This window comes from Ranitomeya variabilis, chromosome 1 (genome assembly GCF_051348905.1).
Source record: "Ranitomeya variabilis isolate aRanVar5 chromosome 1, aRanVar5.hap1, whole genome shotgun sequence".
NCBI lineage: Eukaryota > Metazoa > Chordata > Amphibia > Anura > Dendrobatidae > Ranitomeya > Ranitomeya variabilis.
In genome coordinates this window covers 1,106,580,295-1,106,600,857 of record NC_135232.1, presented here as the reverse complement: position 1 = coordinate 1,106,600,857, position 20,563 = coordinate 1,106,580,295, and the positions used below count along the sequence as shown (strand labels likewise).

At 46.1% G+C, this 20,563-nt stretch overlaps 1 protein-coding gene across 3 annotated transcripts in view; it reads left to right on the top strand.

The window, feature by feature from the left end:
* The window catches only part of SLC2A9 (solute carrier family 2 member 9), a 466,623-nt gene that overhangs the window by 86,838 nt on the left and 359,222 nt on the right, over positions 1-20,563 (top strand). For all 3 annotated transcript variants that reach the window (XM_077280149.1, XM_077280147.1, XM_077280148.1), the window contains exon 2: positions 3,959-4,018. In XM_077280149.1, the coding sequence (XP_077136264.1) occupies positions 3,959-4,018 (60 nt within the window). The remainder of the gene's footprint in view (positions 1-3,958; positions 4,019-20,563) is intronic.

Genomic DNA, 20,563 nt, shown 5'->3' with positions numbered 1-20,563 from the left:
AAGGATGGGTGATTTTCATACTAAATTACGATAGTATATTTTATTTGTGAACTCACGTTGTCACTTTCTTCATATTCAATATACTGTATAACTCAGTGCGACCTAAACCACATTTCAGATTAATCAGATCTATAAGAAGATATGGATACAATTTTTTTATACTTTTTTTTTACCTAAATACATGTACAGTTGTGGCCAAAAGTATTGACACCCCTGCAATTCTGTCAGATAATACTCAGTTTCTTCCTGAAAATGATTGCAAACACAAATTCTTTGTTATTATTATCTTCATTTAATTTGTCTTAAATGAAAAAACACAAAAAGAATTGTCCTAAAGCCAAATTGGATATAATTCCACACCAAACATAAAAAGGGGGTGGACAAAAGTATTGGCACTGTTCGAAAAATCATGTGATGCTTCTCTAATTAGTGTAATTAACAGCACCTGTAACTTACCTGTGGCACCTAACAGGTGTTGGCAATAACTAAATCACACTTGCAGCCAGTTGACATGGATTAAAGTTGACTCAACCTCTGCCCTGTGTCCTTGTGTGTACCACATTGAGCATGGAGAAAAGAAAGAAGACCAAAGAACTGTCTGAGGATTTGAGAAACCAAATTGTGAGGAAACATGAGCAATCTCAAGGCTACAAGTCCATCTCCAGATGACCTGAATGTTCCTGTGTCTACCGTGCGCAGTGTCATCAAGAAGTTTAAAGCCCATGGCACTGTGGCTAACCTCCCTAGATGTGGACGGAAAATAAAAATTGACAAGAGATTTCAACGCAAGATTGTGCGGATGTTGGATAAAGAACCTCGACTAACATCCAAACAAGTTCAAGCTGCCATGCAGTCCGAGGGTACAACAGTGTCAACCCGTACTATCTGTCGGCGTCTGAATGAAAAGGGACTGTATAGTAGGAGACCCAGGAAGACCCCACTTCTTACCCCGAGACATAAAAAAGCCAGGCTGGAGTTTGCCAAAACTTACCTGAAAAAGCCTAAAACATTTTGGAAGAATGTTCTCTGGTCAGATGAGACAAAAGTAGAGCTTTTTGGGCAAAGGCATCAACATAGAGTTTACAGGAGAAAAAAGAGGCATTCAAAGAAAAGAACACGGTCCCTACAGTCAAACATGGCGGAGGTTCCCTGATGTTTTGGGGTTGCTTTGCTGCCTCTGGCACTGGACTGCTTGACCGTTTGCATGGCATTATGAAGTTTGAAGACTACCAACAAATTTTGCAGCATAATGTAGGGCCCAGTGTGAGAAAGCTGGGTCTCCCTCAGAGGTCATGGGTCTTCCAGCAGGACAATGACCCAAAACACACTTCAAAAAGCACTAGAAAATGGTTTAAGAGAAAGCACTGGAGACTTCTAAGGTGGCCAGTAGGGTTGAGCGACCTTTACATTTATAGGATCGGGTCGGGTTTCATGAAACTCGACTTTTTTAAAAGTCGGGTCGAGTGAAATCGGCCGATCCTATAAAAAAGTCAGGGTCGGGGTCGGCCGAAACTCGAAACCCAATGCAGTGCATTGGGTTTCCAATGGTTCCCAGGGTCTGAAGGAGCGGAAACTCTGCCAGAAAGAAGCCGAGGGTGAGTATATTCCTATTAGGTATATACTCATCCTCGGACGCGCCATGCTTCTTTCCGGCAGCCTTCCTTCCTAAGAATCAGCACTTCCAGGACCTTCGGTGACGTCACGGTGATGTCGCGGCTTGTGATTGGTCGCGCGAGCGGTCACATGGGCGGCCGCGCGACCAATCACAAGCCGCGACGTCACCGCGACGTCACCGCAAGGTCCTGGAAGGCTGATTCTAAGGAAGGAAGGTTCCCGCTTAGTACCAGGGCGCATCAGAGGGTAAGTATAGCGATATTTTTTATTTTAATTCTTTATTTTACACTTAAATCTGAATTCCGATACCAATTCCCGATATCTTAAACATATCGGGAATCGGTATCGGAATTCCGATTCCAGATTCAGAAGATCGCCGACTTCATGGCCGACCCCACACAGGGGTCGGGTCGGGTTTCATGAAACCCGACTTTGCCAAAAGTCGGCGACTTCTGAAAATTGCCGACCCGTTTTGCTCAACCCTAGTGGCCAGCAATGAGTCCAGACCTGAATCCCATAGAACACCTGTGGAGAGATCTAAAAATGGCAGTTTGGAGAAGGCACCCTTCAAATATCAGGGACCTGGAGCAGTTTGCCAAAGAAGAATGGTCTAAAATTCCAGTAGAGCATTGTAAGAAACTCATTGATGGTTACCGGAAGCGGTTGGTCGCAGTTATTTTGGCAAAAGGTTGCGCAACCAAGTATTAGGCTGAGGGTGCCAATACATTTGTCTGGCCCATTTTTGGAGTTTTGCGTGAAATGATCAATGTTTTGCTTTTTGCTTAATTCTCTTTTGTGTTTTTTCATTTAAGACAAACTAAATGAAGATAGTAATACCAAAGAATTTGTGATTGCAATCATTTTCTGGAAGAAACTGAGTATGATCTGACAGAATTGCAGGGGTGTCAATACTTTTGGCCACCACTGTATTCTGGGCTAGACATTTTTCTTATTGGGTTTCATTAAAGGGAGCCTGTCAGCAGGATTGTGCACAGTAATTTACAGACAGTGTCAGGTCGGCTCCGTTATACTGATTATAATGATACCTGGGTGATGAAATCTGTCTTGTGGTTGTTGTGTAATCTTTATTTTCAGTTTTCAGGTAATGATATGCTCGTGCTCTGGGGTGGTCCTGTGGGGGTCTTCATGTGGTCTCTGATTAGGTATTCATCAGTATGGCTTCTGACAGGTCACTGATCCCTCAGTGATCTGCCGACTACTTTACATAATGAATATTATATATATTGTAAAAAAAATTGCTTGCAGCAGGCAGCGGTGGTGGTGGCGGTGCTGCAGCATGATCGCATGTGTAATGTGTGTTAAATTGTTTTTTAGAGTAAAAAAAAAAATTACCGCCTCAAAGATGGCGCTGCCGGCGCCTGCGCAGTAGCATCTATCGGAATGCTGATAGCTGTTACTGCGCAGGCGCTGGCGGCGCCATCATGGAGTAGGTTTTTTAATTGATTTACTTATATCATTAAATAAAACAATTTAATGCACATTACACATGCGATCATGCTTCAGCACTGGCGACTGCCTGCTGAATTTGATCTTTTTACAATATATATAATATTCATTATGTAAAATAGGGGGCAGGTCAGTGAGGGATCAGTGACCTGTCAGAAGCCATACAGAGGAATATGTAAGCAGAGCACCACATAAAGACCACATAAAGACCCCCCACAACCCCACCCACAGGCTGCCCCAGAGCACAAGAATCTCCTTAACTGACAACTGAAAATAAAGATTAAACAAGAACCGCAAGACAAATTTCATCATGTATTATTGTAATCCGTATAATGGTGCCGACCTGACACTGTCTGTAAGTTATTCAGCACAATCTTGCTGACAGGTTCCCTTTAATAATTTTGCACCATTTGACTTTTATCACCTGTTTTTAAGCAATATTTAACCTAAAAAAATACTCCGCTATGATTTCCTTCTGTAAAGATGATATACCTTTTTGTGTCCTCCCCTGCCACCCTGGAGCTATGGTATGTTCAGAGCATGTTCCTGCACAGTCAGACACAGGCATTACACAGTACACAGCAGGGACACAATTATAAGATTATCTCAGCACAGGAACATTTTAGACACATCCAATTGTGGAAATTATTATTATTTAAAGATCTTTTGAATAAAACTTTGACTAAAATTAACTTTGTTCATGAGAAAACCCCTTTAGCTGGAACTAAGGACCTTTGAAAACAATCCCATAGTATTATCCATCCTCCATCAAACTTGAATTCAGTGATCAAGAATTGTGCTCCAATACCATTATCCATATTGTTTATGTATATTTTACCTTGATAACAAAATACTTAACTTGTATTTACTTCAATAGGGAAAAGAAAATGAAAATATGGAACCACCCATTAATGTGAAAGTAGAAAACTCTAAAAAGGTAACCGATCACAGCGATAATTTAGGCAGTAAAACTACAGATGACATTTACTTGTCAGTTCTAATTGCTTCATCTTTTTTTTAGAAATTGCTTTTAAAAATGTTAAAAAAGATGAATTTTCTGTTTAGTCAGAGGAGCAAACTGTTTTTCAAAATACTTCAAACGTCTCTCAAAATACCAAATTCTCAAACATTTATAATGGTTTCTAAGTAAGATGTATATTATTTAATGACACTTTAAAGAGACTTTTCACTAGATTCTTTTTTTAATTTAAACTGATTGTCGCTGCTTTGCTGATTCTAGAACACTTTTTTTTTCTGCCCTTCTCCATTCCATAGTTATTCCCCCTGGAACTGAAGATGTAAATTTTCCCTTCAACTAACCTCACATATATGACAGAACATCTGTGAGAGCGTTTGCTTTTTCTCCTCTGATACTGTCCAATCAAAACACAGCCACACTCACAAAGACCAGTGACACGCGCCTTGTTGGTTGAAAGGAAAATTAACATCTTTATTTCCAGGGGGTATATCTTTGGATTGGAGGGGCACATAACATCTTTATTTCCAGGGGGTATAACTTTGAAATGGAGGGGCACATAACATCTTTATTTCCAAGAGGTATAACTTTGGAATGGAGGGGCACATAACATCTTTATTTCCAGGGGGTATAACTTTGGAATGGAGGAACACATAACATGTTCTGTCCCCACATGAGGTGAATGGAGGTGTAGTTGATTAATAAGCGTTGTGAGAGAGATAATCGTACCTTCAGTATTTTCCTCGCTATAGGGCAGACAGGACCGATGCTGTTCAGCATCCAGAGAGATGATGCACACCAGGGATTGTGCAATCCAGACTTGTTTACTTGGAAATCTGGACATACAGCGTATAACTGGTAATACAGTACTTTCTCCAGAAATGCAGGTGGAGACAAGGTACAGTAAGATGTAGCACCAAGTATGACTGCAAGTGTGAGCAGCAAGAGAGGTCAAAAGACTGATGCCTTCCTAAGCCCGGTTAAAGAGTGTCCTCTCACAACAGCATGAAACTGAAACTGAAATGGCTGCCAGAGGTAGAGAAGACTTGACCCCTGAACCAGAAGTGAAAGACATGCCCACAAGAATTAATGAATAACAAGCTGCCATACAGAAAAAGGCCATTGGGTGGCAGCAGAGTAAAATATAACAACATACATAGAACAGCACACTCCCCGTCTGAAATTCCGTAAGGGATTTCACTATATTAATGTCCTTGAAATAAAGTCCAACAACCTAGAAAATGAAACCAAACATGCATGCAATGCAATAACAACAACTTTAAACAAGATAAGACATTAACTTAAGTCAGTTCCTGAGATAATCCAAAGGAAAACCCATCTTCTGATCAGAGAAGCCGCGCTAGGCCAAACTATCTCCGACCCAACTGTAATCCAATGGGCAAAGTACTATTGCAGAGTTCTGTTCATAGTTTATCCTACCGGAATGTCCTCGATCGGTTGTACCAATACGAGCTCATGGATTAGCCTCTGAAATGTCTTAGGTTCACCTTTCCTAAGGACCTTCAGCTCCACCTTCCAGACCTTACCGTCTTCACTAGAGAAAGTCTTTGTAATGATTCCCATAGGCCAGTCAATCCTTTGAGCTTGTTCCTTCATTAACACGATATCTCCTTCTCTCAAGTTCGGTTTACTCTGTCGCCATTTTCTTCTTCCTTGCAGAACCACAAGATACTCCTTTCTCCACTGGTTCCAGAAGTAATTGGCGAGGTACTGTACGCGTTTCCACTGCTTCTGGTAGGAGTTTGCGTGAGTAAACTCTCCACTGACCATTAGCGGGTTCCCGATCTTTTGGGTAAGAAGAGTAGTCGGCGTAAGAATAGTTGGCATTTCAGGATCCATTGACACTGGGACAAGGGGTTTTGAGTTGATTATGGCAGAAACTTCAGCCAGAAGAGTAACCAAGGTCTCATGTGCAAGTCTTGAAGAGTTCATGTCCATAAGCATAGAGTTCAAGATGTTGCTAGAGATCCCGATCATCCTTTCCCAGGAACCTCCCATGTGAGAACTATGCGGAGGATTGAAGATCCAGGTGCAACCTCTTTCTGCCAGTTGATCCTGAATTGGCTTGATTTCAATATCCAGCTCTCGACATGCACCGATGAAGTTGCTTCCGCGGTAGGACCTTAATTGTTTCGCTGGTCCTCTGATCGCTAGAAACCGCCGAAGAGCATTAATCAGGCTGGATGTGTTCATAGTTTTTATCACTTCTATGTGAGCGGCACGGTCACTCATGCAAGTGAATAGTACGGCCCAACGTTTGCTGTTGGCATGACCTCCACGAGTCCTGCGTGCAGATACCATCCATGGCCCGAAAACATCTAGGCCAACGTAGGTGAAAGGCGGTTCGGAACTCAGTCTGTCGAAGGGTAGGTCAGCCATTTGCTGATGCACCTGTTTTCCTCTAGTTTTGCGACATTGCACACAGCGATGTATTGATCCCGCTACACGTCTTTTCATGCCTATGATCCAAAGTCCTGCAGACCGTAACTTGCCCTCTGTGATCTGCCTGCCTTGGTGTTGTTTTTTCATGAAAGTGCCGAATCAGTAGACCAGTGATGTGATGTCTATTGGGAATGATGCAAAGATGTTGCTCTGAAAACTCTAGCTTGGCTCGACTTATTCGACCACCGACTCTCAGCAAACCGAAGCTGTCCATTAGTGGATTCAAATGGGCAATGGGGCTTTTCAGAGGGATCTGCTGTTTGTGGTATAAGCATTCCCATTCGGTACTGAATACACTCTGCTGGACATAAAGTATTATAAGTGACTCGCAGTGAGAAATGTCCTCAGCAGAGAGTGGTTTTTGGCAGATGTGCCATCCGTGACAGTCTTTGTCTCCATGTGAGTTGTGATAAGATCTCGCAATGTGGACAAACCTTGCCATAGTCTTGACGAGTTTCATCCAATTGGAGAAGCATTCGAAGCGATGGCAACCGAGGGTGGAGGTTGGTTTAGCGTTCATGGCCAGAGCACTGACCTCGGAGCAGACTTCTGGATCATCATCCAGATCCTGGATGCTGAAGACTTCCTGGACACATTCACTTCCCTTCTGTTCCAGCAGAAACTTTGGACCTGAAAGCCAAGAAGAGTTAGCAAAAGAATTTATAGACATAGGTCTAGTGGCATGGTCAGCTGGATTAAGTTCAGATGGGATATAGTGCCACTGTTCAGGTTTGGAAGACCTTCTTATTCTCTCAATGCTGTTACTGACATACACGTAGAAGCGCCTTGTTTGGTTGTAAATGTAACCTAAGACAACTTTGCTGTCACTGTAGTATTGTATGTCATCTATGTGAGTGTCTAGCTCATGCTGAATAAAGTCTGCAAGTTCTACTGCAAGCACGGTCCCACAGAGTTCAAGCCTGGGAATAGTGTGGTCAGGCTTGGGAGCCAACTTAGCCTTGCCGAAAATGAAACCAACATGATCTTGATTGTCAGATCCCGTCACCTTCAGGTAGGCAACAGCTGCAATGGCCTCTGTGGATGCCTCCGAGAGCACATGGAGTTCCGTCCTAGTGCTAGCAGCAAGTGAGATTCCAGCGTAGCATCTCGGTATATTGATTTTATCCAAGGCACACAAAGACTGCTTCCACGTTTCCCATTTTGGTTCCTTATCAGGAGGTAGTGGGGCATCCCAGTCCTTGACGGTTTCGGAAAGCTGTCTCAGAAGGGATTTACCTTGTATGGTAATTGGTGCTCCGAATCCCAGTGGGTCATATAGGCTATTTACCACTGACAGGACACCACGTTTAGTGAATGGTTTGTCTGCACAGTTGATTTGGAAACCGAAGATGTCGGCTGACAGGTTCCACCTCAGATCTAAGCTTCTCTGCACAGGCGGACGGTCTGGTCCCAGGTCTATGTCCTTGAATCCAGGTGCGTGGTCACTTGACTCAAAGGCTCTAATGACAGCCAGGCTGTTTGAAGCAATTTTGTGCAGTCTAAGCTTAGCTCGGTACAGCATACGTTGGGTCCTTTTAAGTAGGTCGATTGACGCTTCTTCTGTGGGTAGAGATTTTAGTCCATCATCTATGTAGATGTCTTTCTCTACAAAGTCTCTGGCGTCTGTTCCATACTCGGACTCTCCTTCTAGTGCAGTTCTCCACAAGCCATATGTTGCCACTGCGGGTGAAGGGCTGTTCCCGAATACATGCACCCGCATGCGATACTCTACCATCTCTTTGCTGGGGTCATTGTCCTTGTACCACAGGAACCTGAGGAAATTCCTGTGCTCCTCTCTGACTATGAAACAGTGGAACATCTGTTCAATGTCGGCGGTGATGGCAATGGGCTCTTTCCTGAACCTCATCAACACTCCTACTAGGTTGTTTGTCAGATTAGGACCAGTGAGGAAGACATCATTGATAGATAAGCCTTGATGTTTGGTGCTTGAGTCAAAGACAACTCTAATTTGCTTAGGTTTCCTCAGGTGATATACTCCAAATGAGGGTAGGTACCAGCACTCCTCATTTTCCTTTAAGGGAGGCGCTGGCTCCGCATGGTTGTTATGGAATATTTTGCCCATAAAGGTGACGATGTGTTCTTTCATCTCCGGTTTATTGCTTAGTGTGCGCTGGAGAGAGTTAAATCTGGACAAGGCTTGTTCACGATTGTTCGGGAGCCTTACCCTGGTAGCTCGGAAGGGTAAGGGAAAAACCCAGTGATTGGTCTCGTCCTTAACGAACTCATTGTCCATTATCCTGACGAATGCCTTGTCTTCCATAGATGGGGCTACTTTGTTGTCATCCTTAGTGGTACAAAACACCGATCTTCCCAAGTCGTCTGCATAGGGAGAAGGGATAACATCAGGCAGCTGTACAGGATCTGGAAGCTTTTCCTTCACCTCATAGTGATGAGGACATGGTTTGCAGAAAGTAGTGCGCCCGTTCCGGCGTACGTAGGTCTTAAAGGAATGGACTCCTGTACAGTCCAAGCATACATTTCCTATGACTACCCACCCCAAGTCAAGACTCTGGGCGTAAGGGGCGTAGTCAGGACCATTACACTGTTGGCGGACCTTATGTATCCTTAAATTATCTCAGCCGAGCAGAAGTAGGACTTCAGCGTCTGTGTCTAAAGGTGGGATAACGCTGGCTAGGTGCCTTAAGTGTGGTTGGTGGAAGGCAGCTTCTGGGGTAGGGATCTCATCCCTTTGGTCTGGTATTTGATTGCATTCGATTAGCATAGGTAGGGGTATTTCTATGTCTCCATTGACAGGAGAAGCAATGAAACCTTGTGCCCTTCTGCCTCTAGTCTCTATGCACCCCGAGCAAGCATTCAGAGTGTAGGGCGTTGCTGGTCCCTTGATTCTAAAGGCTTCAAAGAACTTAGGTCCAGCTAGGGATCGATTGCTCTGATCGTCAATGATGGCATACATTTTTACTGCCTTCTCTGGTTGCCCTTCTGGATAAACTCTGATTAGGCATATCCTGGCACAGCATTTAGCACTTTGTTTCTCCCCACATACCTCTGAGCATGAGCAGGAAACAGCTGTGGTGGACTTGGCGTGATTCTGTGGCTCCCCGCCATGGCTTGTAGCGGGACTAGAGGTAACTGCGACTGCTGGATCGCTGGTGGCTGAGGCTTGGTGCAAGGCTGATGGGTGTCTGTCGCTGTGACACTCTTCACACTTAATGGCAGATTTACAGTCCTTGGCCATGTGTTCTGATGAAGCGCAGCACTTGAAACATACCCCAAGTTCGCTGAGGATTTTCTTGCGCTCCTGCATGGTTTTGGACCTGAAGTCTCTACATTTGTTCAGTGAGTGTGGTTTTTTGTGAATGGGACACTCACGATTGAAAGACCTATCCCTCGACGGAATAGTGTACTGCTTATCAGCAGGTACTGCAGGTGATGGCAGGTTAGTCTTTCTGACTAGTGTTGAGCGATACCTTCCGATACTTGAAAGTATCGGTATCGGATAGTATCGGCCGATATCCGAAAAATATCGGATTTATTCAGTCGCCATGACAGCACAACGGGAGAGAGGGAATCCGCCATTCAGGGACAGGAAACCTACAGACATAAAAAGGGCGGTACCTCTCTCCCACGTCAGTTGGTTTCCTGTCCCTGACAGCGGAACCTTTTCAGACTGGCCTCGTGAAGAAGGTCGAAGAATGAAGGTCCCACTCCTGACAGACCGGTACAGGTAGCGGGGGTCCCCTACCTCGGCCTGGTCAGGTGAATGGAGGCACCACACGGCAGGAGGACTGTTCGTGTAGGTGACAGCAGGAGGAAGCAGCTCTGGTGTGGATGAGCTGGCTTCTGCGGTGTCCGCGCCTGGTGAGTATGAGGTTCTCGTAGGGCCATGTCTGCTGGAGCCTGGGGTCTGCCGCCACCTGCGCTGGTGCCAGCATCGGCTGGGGAGTGGGGCTGTCCTTGTCCGACGCGTCTGCTCCCTGCGCCGCGGCCGTGACCGGAAGGGGCGTGTCCGGATGACGCAGCGGACGGCGCGGGTGGATGACGCGGCCGGGCATGCGCGGTAGCGATTTCTTCCCGGCTAATGGCGGCTCCCGGCGTTTTGGAAAGGGGTTGGACCTCGGGGTCTCCGGCACTAGGACGCGGCTCGGGCGGTGGACCGGAACCAATCGGCAGGTCCGATCAGCGGACACCTGAAGTGTTTCCCTGCTGACCCCCGGCTGGGGGCGGTACCCAGGGGGATTTAAGCCATGCACATGGGCCACAGCGTGTTCCTGACCGTCCATCCATCATGGAGTCGCCGGAAGGAACTACGCAGAGCAGTGAGCCACAGCAGCCACTAGAGCAGCCTCAGGCAGAAAAGCCTTTGAGGAGCTCCCAGCGACGTTCTAATGATAGTCGTGCTGGTGGAGTTAAAGAGTCCCGATCATCAAAGTCCTCAGGCCGTAAAAGTTCGTCGGCTACGAAGGACCCCCCGAATATGGGGAGAAAGTGTGTAACTAAGGCCAAACATAGGCAGTGTGCCGAATGTGCGGAGCCGCTTCCGGATGGGCACGTAAAGAGATTGTGTAAATCCTGTGTTCAACAATTGCTAGAGGAAGAGGCTCCTGATCTGACCTCTACAATAAGGAAGATGGTCAGACAAGAAGTCCGGAGTTCTGTAAGATCCAGGTCTCGTATAACGGAAATTGGGAAGGCATCCCCTATTTCAGAAGTGGGTTCGGACTCGGGGGAGCTCAGCTCAGGGTACCTCCCATCTTCTTCCTCCTCTGAGGAAATGGAATCTGGTCGAGCCTGTTTGTCCCTTGATAGAGTTAACCATCTGGTTAAAGCAGTCAACAGTACAATGGGGATAGAGGACACCCAGTCAGAGTGCTCTATTCAGGACGTTATGTTCAGGGGTATAGAGCGGAAGTCCCGAAGGGCCTTTCCAGTGGTGGACAAAATTAAGACATTAATCTCAAAAGAGTGGAAGAAACCCGAGAGAAAGGGGTCACTTCCGCCAGCATTTAAAAGGAGATGTCCTTTCGAGGAGGAGGCTTCATTCTCATGGGATAAGGTCCCGAAGCTAGATGCGGCAGTCGCCAAGGCGTGCAAGAAAACATCTCTTCCCTTTGATGATTTGGGGAACCTAAAACACCCTTTAGATAGGAAAGCTGATATCTTCCTTAAAGGGGCCTGGGAGACTTCGGCTGGATCCTTGAGACCGGCTATAGCAGCCACCTGTACGGCTAGGTCCTTGATGGTGTGGTTAGGTCACCTTGAAGATCAGCTCAAGGATAAAGTTCCCAGGACTGAAATATTATCCTCTATGCCTATAATCCAGGATGCTGCAGCTTTCCTTTCGGACGCATCAGCGGACTCGTTCAGATTAGCCGCCAGATCCTCAGCATTATCCAACGCAGCCCGGAGAGCACTATGGATAAAATGTTGGCCAGGGGACTTACAGGCCAGAACAAAGTTGTGTAGCATTCCCTGTGATGGAGCTCATTTATTCGGTCCGGTCCTAGATGAGCTTTTAGAGAAAGCGGGAGATAATAAAAAATGCTTCCCTTTCCTTGGAAGACCCTTTCACAGACGGGACTACAATAGAGCTTGGTCTAACCGCAGAAGGCCATATAGAGATTCTAACAGGGAGTCTACTAGATACGACAGCAACAGGAGAAGGGGTAAAGGATTTATCTTTAATCCTTCACGAGATTCTAAAAAACCACAATGACGGGCGGACCACGTGGGGGGTAGGCTTTTGGCCTTCTACCCGGCCTGGGTACAGATCACGAACAGTCCATGGATTTTGAGCATTGTGGAAAAAGGCCTAAGGTTCGACTTTCATCATATTCCTCGGGACAAGTTTATGTTGACACCTGTTCGTTCCTCCTCTACAGAACACTTGGCGCTGGAGTCAGAGGTCCGGGAACTTCAACAGAAGAAGGTTCTAATCAGGGTCCCTACAGAAGAGGAAGGTAGGGGGTTCTATTCCCCTCTATTCCTGATCAAGAAGCCAGACGGCTCATATCGCACCATTATTAATTTGAAAGGCCTGAACAATTTCTTGTTGGTTCCGTCCTTCAAGATGGAATCGGTTAAAACAGCAATAAAATTACCGTATTTTTCGGACTATAAGGCGCACCCAGTTTTAGAGGTGGAAAATAGGGAAAAAAATATTTGAAGCAAAAAAAAAGTGTGGTAAAATATTTAATAACATAAATAACATACTATTATATGTGGTGTTATTATATATAATAGTACGTTATTATGTTGGAAGCTGCAGGACCAGTGTGGTGTCTGTACAGTACTATATGAAGACGCTGGAGCGTGAGTATAAGAATGGGGGCACAGGGCTTATAGTGAAAGCACCACTCCAGCACTGCAAAATAACACTGGAGTGCTGCTTTAAAATCCCATGGGAGAACTATAACTCCCAGCATATCCTGCAGATCCTATGACATGCTGGGAGTTATAGTTCACCAAAGGAGTGGCAGAGTGCTTTATTGTGTTTTGTAAAGACTAACCTCTTAATTGTGGGAGCCAGCCACTGTGGTGAGGTAAAAGCTGGAGCATCCCATGGCTGCACACACAGAGCCCTCTCTCTTGTAGCCTTTCCACAGCGCACGGAAGCTGCAGATTCTAGGTGGGAGTCTGAAGGACCTATGATGATGTCAGAAGAGGGAGGGCTCTGAGCTGCCATGTGATGCTCCAGCCCGCCCACTTCTGACATCACACAGGTCCTGCTTGTGCACCACAGACAGCTCAGCGTCCAGCACAGGCAGGTATGCAGCGATCTCCTGGCCCCTGCTGCTGCCTCCTCCTCCCACGGACACACAGATTCTCCCCGGAATCAGTGCTGGGGAAACTGTGTGTCGCTGCTTAAGTGCAGTATTCATTTGCTGCTCCCCGCTCACCGCTCAGCTGATCGGTGGGCGGGGAGCCGCTAATGAATATTCACTGCACTTAATCAGCGGGGCCATGTGGTTTCCTCAGCAGCTGATTCCGGCAGCGGGGACATCCTGAAGTGGGATATCATTGCGATCCCACTCGCTGCTGCCCCCCTCCCCACATGCTATATCCGTACTATAAGACGCACCCACACTTTCCTCCCAAATTTGGAGGAAAAAAAGTGCGTCTTATAGTCAGAAAAATACGGTACTCTTTAACCATTGCTTTATGGTCGTCTTGGACCTCAAAGATGCCTACTACCATGTTCCAATACATGTAGATCATCAAAGATTTCTTAGGGTGGCGGTTTCACTTGCCGGCACGGTAGAGCATTTTCAATATCAGGCACTTCCCTTTGGAGTCGCTGTCGCACCCTGGGTGTTCACAAAAATTATGGTGGAAGTTATGGCACACCTGCATAAACAGGACATATTAATAGTTCCATACCTTGATGATCTACTAATTGTGGGTCATTCAGAATCACATTGCAGGGACCAGCTAGAGAAGGTGATGGGGGCATTGCACAGGCTAGGCTGGATTATCAACCTTAAGAAATCGCGTCTACAGCCTCTAAAATCTCAGGAGTTTCTGGGGTTTGTTATAGACTCTAGTCGACAGGAATGTCGCCTGCCGGATTCAAAAGTAGCTAAGATTCAACATCTAGTCACTAGGGCAATTCACAATCCCTTAGTGTCTGTAAGAAATGCTATGTCTCTCTTGGGTTCCCTCACATCTTGCATCCCGGCGGTTCTCTGGGCTCAGTTCCACACCAGAACACTACAATGGGACGTCTTACACAATTCCCGTCGTCTAGGAGCTCACCTCAATAGTAAATTTTCACTTTCTGCGGAGTCTACGCATTCACTTGTTTGGTGGACACACACTTCAAATCTTCGTAGGGGGGTTCCTTGGATAAATCATGTATCTAGAGTATTGACTACGGATGCCAGCCCTAAGGGATGGGGAGCTCACTTAGGGGAGGATTGGGTTCAGGGGCTATGGTCTCAGTCTGAGCAGGACTCATCCTCCAATCTGAAGGAGCTATTGGCCGTAGATCACGCCTTAAATAGGTTCCTTATACCCCTACAGGGTCGACATGTCAGGCTGTTATCGGACACCCAGGTAACCGTGGCCTACATTAATCGTCAAGGAGGTACGCGATCCAGTTCGTTAATGAAGGTCGCAAATCATATTTTTCAGATGGCCGAAGAACATCTTCTCTCCCTAAAGGCTCTTCATTTAAAAGGAAGTCTCAATACCAAAGCCGACTAACTAAGCCGCAACATGCTCAGACAGGAAGAGTGGTCGCTGAATCCAGCTATCTTCGAGCAGATCATACAGATGTGGGGTTGTCCAGAAATAGACCTTTTTGCCAGCAGAGAGAACAAAAAATTACAACAGTTCTGCTCCCTAAATCCAAAAGACAACTCATATGCTGTAGACGCTTTTCTGATATCATGGCACTTCAGTCTCGCTTATGCCTTCCCCCCTCTAAACCTAATCCCATCAGTTCTGAGAAAGATTCGGGAGGACAGAGCCCGGGTAATCTTAATAGCCCCATTTTGGCCCAAAAGAGCGTGGTTCCCGTGGCTGAGGAAGATGTCTCTCTGCCAACCGTGGATTCTTCCAGAATTGCCAGATCTGCTCTCCCAAGGCCCAATCCTCCATCCACGAGTAGCCAACTTACATCTAGCGGCGTGGAGTTTGAGAGGTCGTTACTAAGGAGGAAGGGATTCTCTCAGGATCTAATAAATACACTCCTTAAGAGTAGAAAACCCGCTACAACAAACATCTATGTTAGGGTGTGGAGAAAATTTCTATCAAGTACAGGGGCTCAGGTGGACCAAAAACCATGTATAAATCAGATTCTTTAATTTTTACAGAAAGGTCTAGAAATGGGCCAGGCCACAAGTACTCTCAGAGTTCAAGTATCGGCTCTGGGGGCGCTATACAATTTTAACTTGGCCAGCAATCATTGGATTTCTAGGTTTTTCAAAGCAGTGACTAGGTCCAGACCAATCATAAAACAAAAGTTAGTCCCATGGGACCTAAATCTGGTACTCTCAGCCTTAACGCAAGCTCCATTCGAGCCTATCGATACTATCCCTATAAAAATCCTTTCAATCAAAACAGCCCTCTTGGTTGCACTCACATCTGCAAGAAGGGTTAGTGATCTGCAGACACTTTCCAGACATCCACCATACATGCAGTTTAGGGAGGATAGAGTAATCATGAGACCTGATCCCCTCTATCTTCCAAAAGTTGCTTCAAAATTCCATAGATTACAAGAGGTAGTCCTACCTTCGTTTTGCTCTAATCCTACCAATGATAAGGAACATAGATTTCATTCCTTAGATGTGAGAAGATGCCTCCTTAAATATATTTCTGTCTTGAATGATTGGAAAAAAGATAACTCCTTGTTTGTAGCTTATCAAGGAGTGAGGAAGGGTCTTAGAGTATCTAAAAACACCTTAGCCAGATGGATCAGGGAGGCGATCTCTCTCGCTTATACGGCAGGTGGCAATGAAGTTCCAGAAGGTATAAAAGCACACTCCACGAGGGCCGTAGCATCTTCATGGGCAGAGAGATCAGAAGTATCGATAGAAGACATATGTAAGGCGGCCACATGGTCTTCTCCATCTACCTTTCTTAAGCACTACAGGTTAGATCTGGGTAGTTCCTCAGACCTTATGTTTGGGAGAAGGGTACTTGAGGCTGTTATCCCTCCCTAATCTTTCTTATTTCTCTGAAAGTCTCTCGTTGTGCTGTCATGGCGACTGAATAAATACGTACGCTACTTACCTGGTAGCAGTGTTTTTTCAGGAGCACATGACAGCACCCTTATATTCCCTGCCCTATTCTTCCTTTGATGATGCAACACTTTTTTCGTGGTTTTTCCTCTTCCATGTTCACTCATATAATAAAATGTACATAATTGTATGCTGCATCTGTGCTACTAACCAAGGTGGTCCTCTCATGCTCTGGAACCAACTGACGTGGGAGAGAGGTATATCTGTAGGTTTCCTGTCCCTGAAGGGCGGATTCCCTCTCTCCCGTTGTGCTGTCATGTGCTCCTGAAAAAACACTGCTACCAGGTAAGTAGCGTACGTATATCGCCGATACCGATACCCGATACCAATACAAGTCAATGGGACACAAGTATCGGAAGCTATCCTGGATGGTTCCCAGGGTCTGAAGGAGAGGAAACTCTCCTTCAGGCCCTGGGATCCATATTCATGTAAAAAATAAAGAATTAAAATAAAAAATATGGATATACTCACCCCTCCGGCGGCCCCTGGACCTTACCGATGTAACCGGGAGCCTCCGTTCCTAAGAATGAGGAGTTTAGGACCTTCGATGACGTCGCGGCTTGTGATTGGTCACGTGACCGCTCATGTGACCGCCCACGTGACCAATCACAAGCCGCGACGTCATCGCAGGTCCTAAACTCCTCATTCTTAGGAACGGAGGCTCCCGGTTACATCGCTAAGGTCCAGGGGCCGCCGGAGGGGTGAGTATATCCATATTTTTTATTTTAATTCTTTATTTTTTACATGAATATGGATCCCAGGGCCTGAAGGAGAGTCTCCTCTCCTCCAGACCCTGGGAACCATACACTGGGAACTTCCGATTCCGATTTCCGATATCACAAAAATATCAGAACTCGGTATCGGAATTCCGATACAGCAAATATCGGCTGATACCTGATACTTGCGGTATCGGAATGCTCAACACTATTTCTGACGCTTACACTGTTCCTCGAGTCCTTGCGTCTATATGCGACACTTTCATACCTTGATGAAGGTGTTGCTGGAGCTGCAGTGTTAGACTCCAGGAAGTCAAGGCTAGGGTCGTTCCTCATTTGGGCTTGTTCGTCAATGAACTTGCAGAACTGAATGTATGGAGGAAAGGTGACGTCATGTGACCTTTTATACCTGGAGACCCATACTGCCCACTTCTCTTGCACACTATGTGGCAGCTTTGAGACGATTGGGTTCACCCCATGGGTAGTGTCCAGGTAGCACAGTCCAGACAAACGAGGGTCTCTTTTAGCAAGTTTCAGCTCCATAAGCAGGTCACTTAAGTCCAGAAGCTTGTGGGCTTCCTTAAGGTTGATCCCTGGAACATTCTGCAGTCTCTTGAATAGGGACTTTTCTATGGCTTCAGTGCTCCCATAGGTTCTTTCGAGTCTTTGCCAGTCAGCTGCGAGACCTGCTTCAGCTTGCCCCACATAGACAGTCCTAAGACTCTTGATACGGTTTGTGGATTCGGGACCCAACCATTTTACCATGAGGTCGAGCTCCTGCTCTGCGGATAGGTTGAGATCAGCAATGGTGGCCTTGAAGGTTGCTTTCCAGGCTTTGTAGTTTTATGCACGGTCATCGAATTTTGAGAGGCTAGTGCTGATTAGCTCCCTGCTCACCATGAACCTGGCAAACTCAGACATGTCTGATCCTTCACTCCTTGTTACCGAATTGGCTTGTGGTGCCCCTCGGGCGTATAAGCTGTGTGGCATGGAAGGGTGAATTGTTCCCGGGTAAAATGATGTTGCTGCAGGGTTGAGCTGTGGTTTAACCTCTGGAGATTCTGATGACTGCTGTTTGAACCGTGGAGGCAGGCTGGAGTGTGCCTTGTGGTCGTCTTGCGGTGATGACTGCTCCTGAGGGGGTGCATCACGGCGTTGGTTTTGGGTCTCTGTAGGGGCTGTGGATGATACTGGCACCATAGGTTGGGCTGACTTGGAAGTTTCCGGAATGTTGGGTCGAACGTCGCTGGAGAAGATGTGCGCTGCAGGAATCTGTTTCTGCACGTAGTCGCTGGTACGAACAGCTGGGTCGTCTTCTTCCTGTGGTGGCAGGCAAATCAGATCGAAGTTATGCTTCAATACTTGCTCTAGTATTTTTACTTCGGCTAATGCGATTTCTTCCTCCATTTCTTTGCTCTAGCATCTGCTTCTGCTTGAAGAATCCTTGCTTGAGCCGCTGCTTCTGCTTTCTTCACTTCTACTTCTGTTTGAAGAATCCTTGCTTGAGGGTCTGCTTCTGCTTTCTTCGTTTCTACTTCTGTTTGAAGAATCTTTGCTCGAGCCTCTGCTTCTGCTTTCTTTGCTTCTGCTTCTGTTTGAAGAATCTTTGCTCGAGCTTCTGCTTCTGCTTTCTTTGCTTCTGCTGTAGCCTCTGCTTCTGCTTTCTTTTCTGTGTATGAACGTCTTAGTTTGGACCGCTCTGCGTTTAAACGGGCCTCTAGGATTCTGTCGGTGAGGGCTGAAGTTCTTGAGCAGGATGATTTATATGACCGAACAGAGTGTTTAGACGAGGCTCACCTGTGCAATCTAGTTTCTTGCAGATGGGCGATACGAAGCTCCGCTTTATCTTTGGTGTCTTGCACGGCGGCGTCCCTTTCTCTCACGTCCGCCTTGCTTAACTCTGATAGGGCTTCGTCGATTTTAGAGTCTTTTAGGAAGGCAGCATACTTTGCGGACAGTCTCTTGTATCTGCTGTGGGCCACATCTAGCTGTCTTATAGTGTCCTGTAAACTTGCTGCATGATCTTTGTGGTGTTGGATGGTTGACTTGAGGGAGGCGACTCGTTCCCATAGGTTGTCCAGGTTATCATTGAACTCATCCCTTGTGGAATGGTAATTCTCAAGGACCTTTAGTGTTGGCTTGAGGGAGCGTACTGGTCGTGCATCTGGGTCTGCTGTGGGAGTGGGCTCTGCTTCACGGTCTTCATAATGGACAGTATCGGGTTGTATTTGCTCTGTTTCAGCATTGGGGAACTGCGTACGGTCCTTTTCGGCCATTTTGATTTAAGGTGCCCTGTCCCTTTAAGAAACTGAACTTTTGAATTGGGGGCTGGAAATCACGGTGCAGCTTAGTTGCAACCCCCTGATAAGATTCCCAAGGTGTTTTTGGAGAATTGTGGAGTTCTGCAGTCCAACAATCTGCAGCGATGTGGTATAATATACAGAGAGTCGTTATGCACGATGCGGTCTGAGGTGATGCTGTAGGAGATTTCTTAGCAGAGCAGGGCTGCAGTATGTGAGCAAGCAGAGCGTGGGCACATGGATAGGGATATACGGATGATTCTGGCCGGGCTTCAAGGCAGTCTTTCTTCTATTCTGTCCCCACATGAGACGAATGGAGGTGTAGTTGATTAATAAGCGTTGTGAGAGAGAGAATCGTACCTTCAGTATTTCCTCGCTATAGGGCAGACAGGACCGATGCTGCTCAGCGTCCGGAGAGATGATGCACACCAGGGATTGTGCAATCCAGACTTGTTTATTTGTAAATCCGGACATACAGCGTATAACTGGTAATACGGTACTTTCTCCAGAAATGCAGGTGGAGACAAGGTACAGTAAGATGTAGCACCAAGTATGACTGCAAGTGTGAGCAGCAAGAGAGAGTGTGTGGTCGAAAGACTGATGCCTGCCTAAGCCTGGTTAAAGCGTGTCCTCTCACAACAGCATGAAACTGAAACTGAAATGGCTGCCAGAGGAAGAGAAGACTTGACCTCTGAACCGGAAGTAAAGACATGCCACAAGAATAAATGAATAACAAGCTGCCATACGGAAAAAGGCCATTGGGTGGCAGCAGAGTAAAATATAACAACATACATAGCATGAAGGACATACATAGAACAGCACATAACATCTTTCTTATTTCCAGGGGGAATATCTTTGGAATGGAGGGACACATAACATCTTTATTTCCTGGGGGTATAACGTTGGAATGGAGGGGCACATAACATCTTTATTTCCTGGGGGTATAACGTTGGAATGGAGGGGCACATAACATCTTTATTTCCTGGGGGTATAACATTGGAATGGAGGGGCACATAACATCTTTATTTCCTGGGGGTATAACATTGGAATGGAGGGACACATAACATCTTTATTTCCAGGGGGTATAACTTTGGAATAGAGGGACACATAACATTTTTCTTTCCAGGGGGTATAACTTTGGAATAGAGGGACACATAACATTTTTCTTTCCAGGGGGTATAACTTTGGAATAGAGGGACACATAACATCTTTATTTCCAGGGGGTATAACTTTGGAATGGAGGGGCACAGAAGAAAAATCAAAAACGGTTCCAGAATCAGTTGGAGGTACTACGTTTAAATAAAA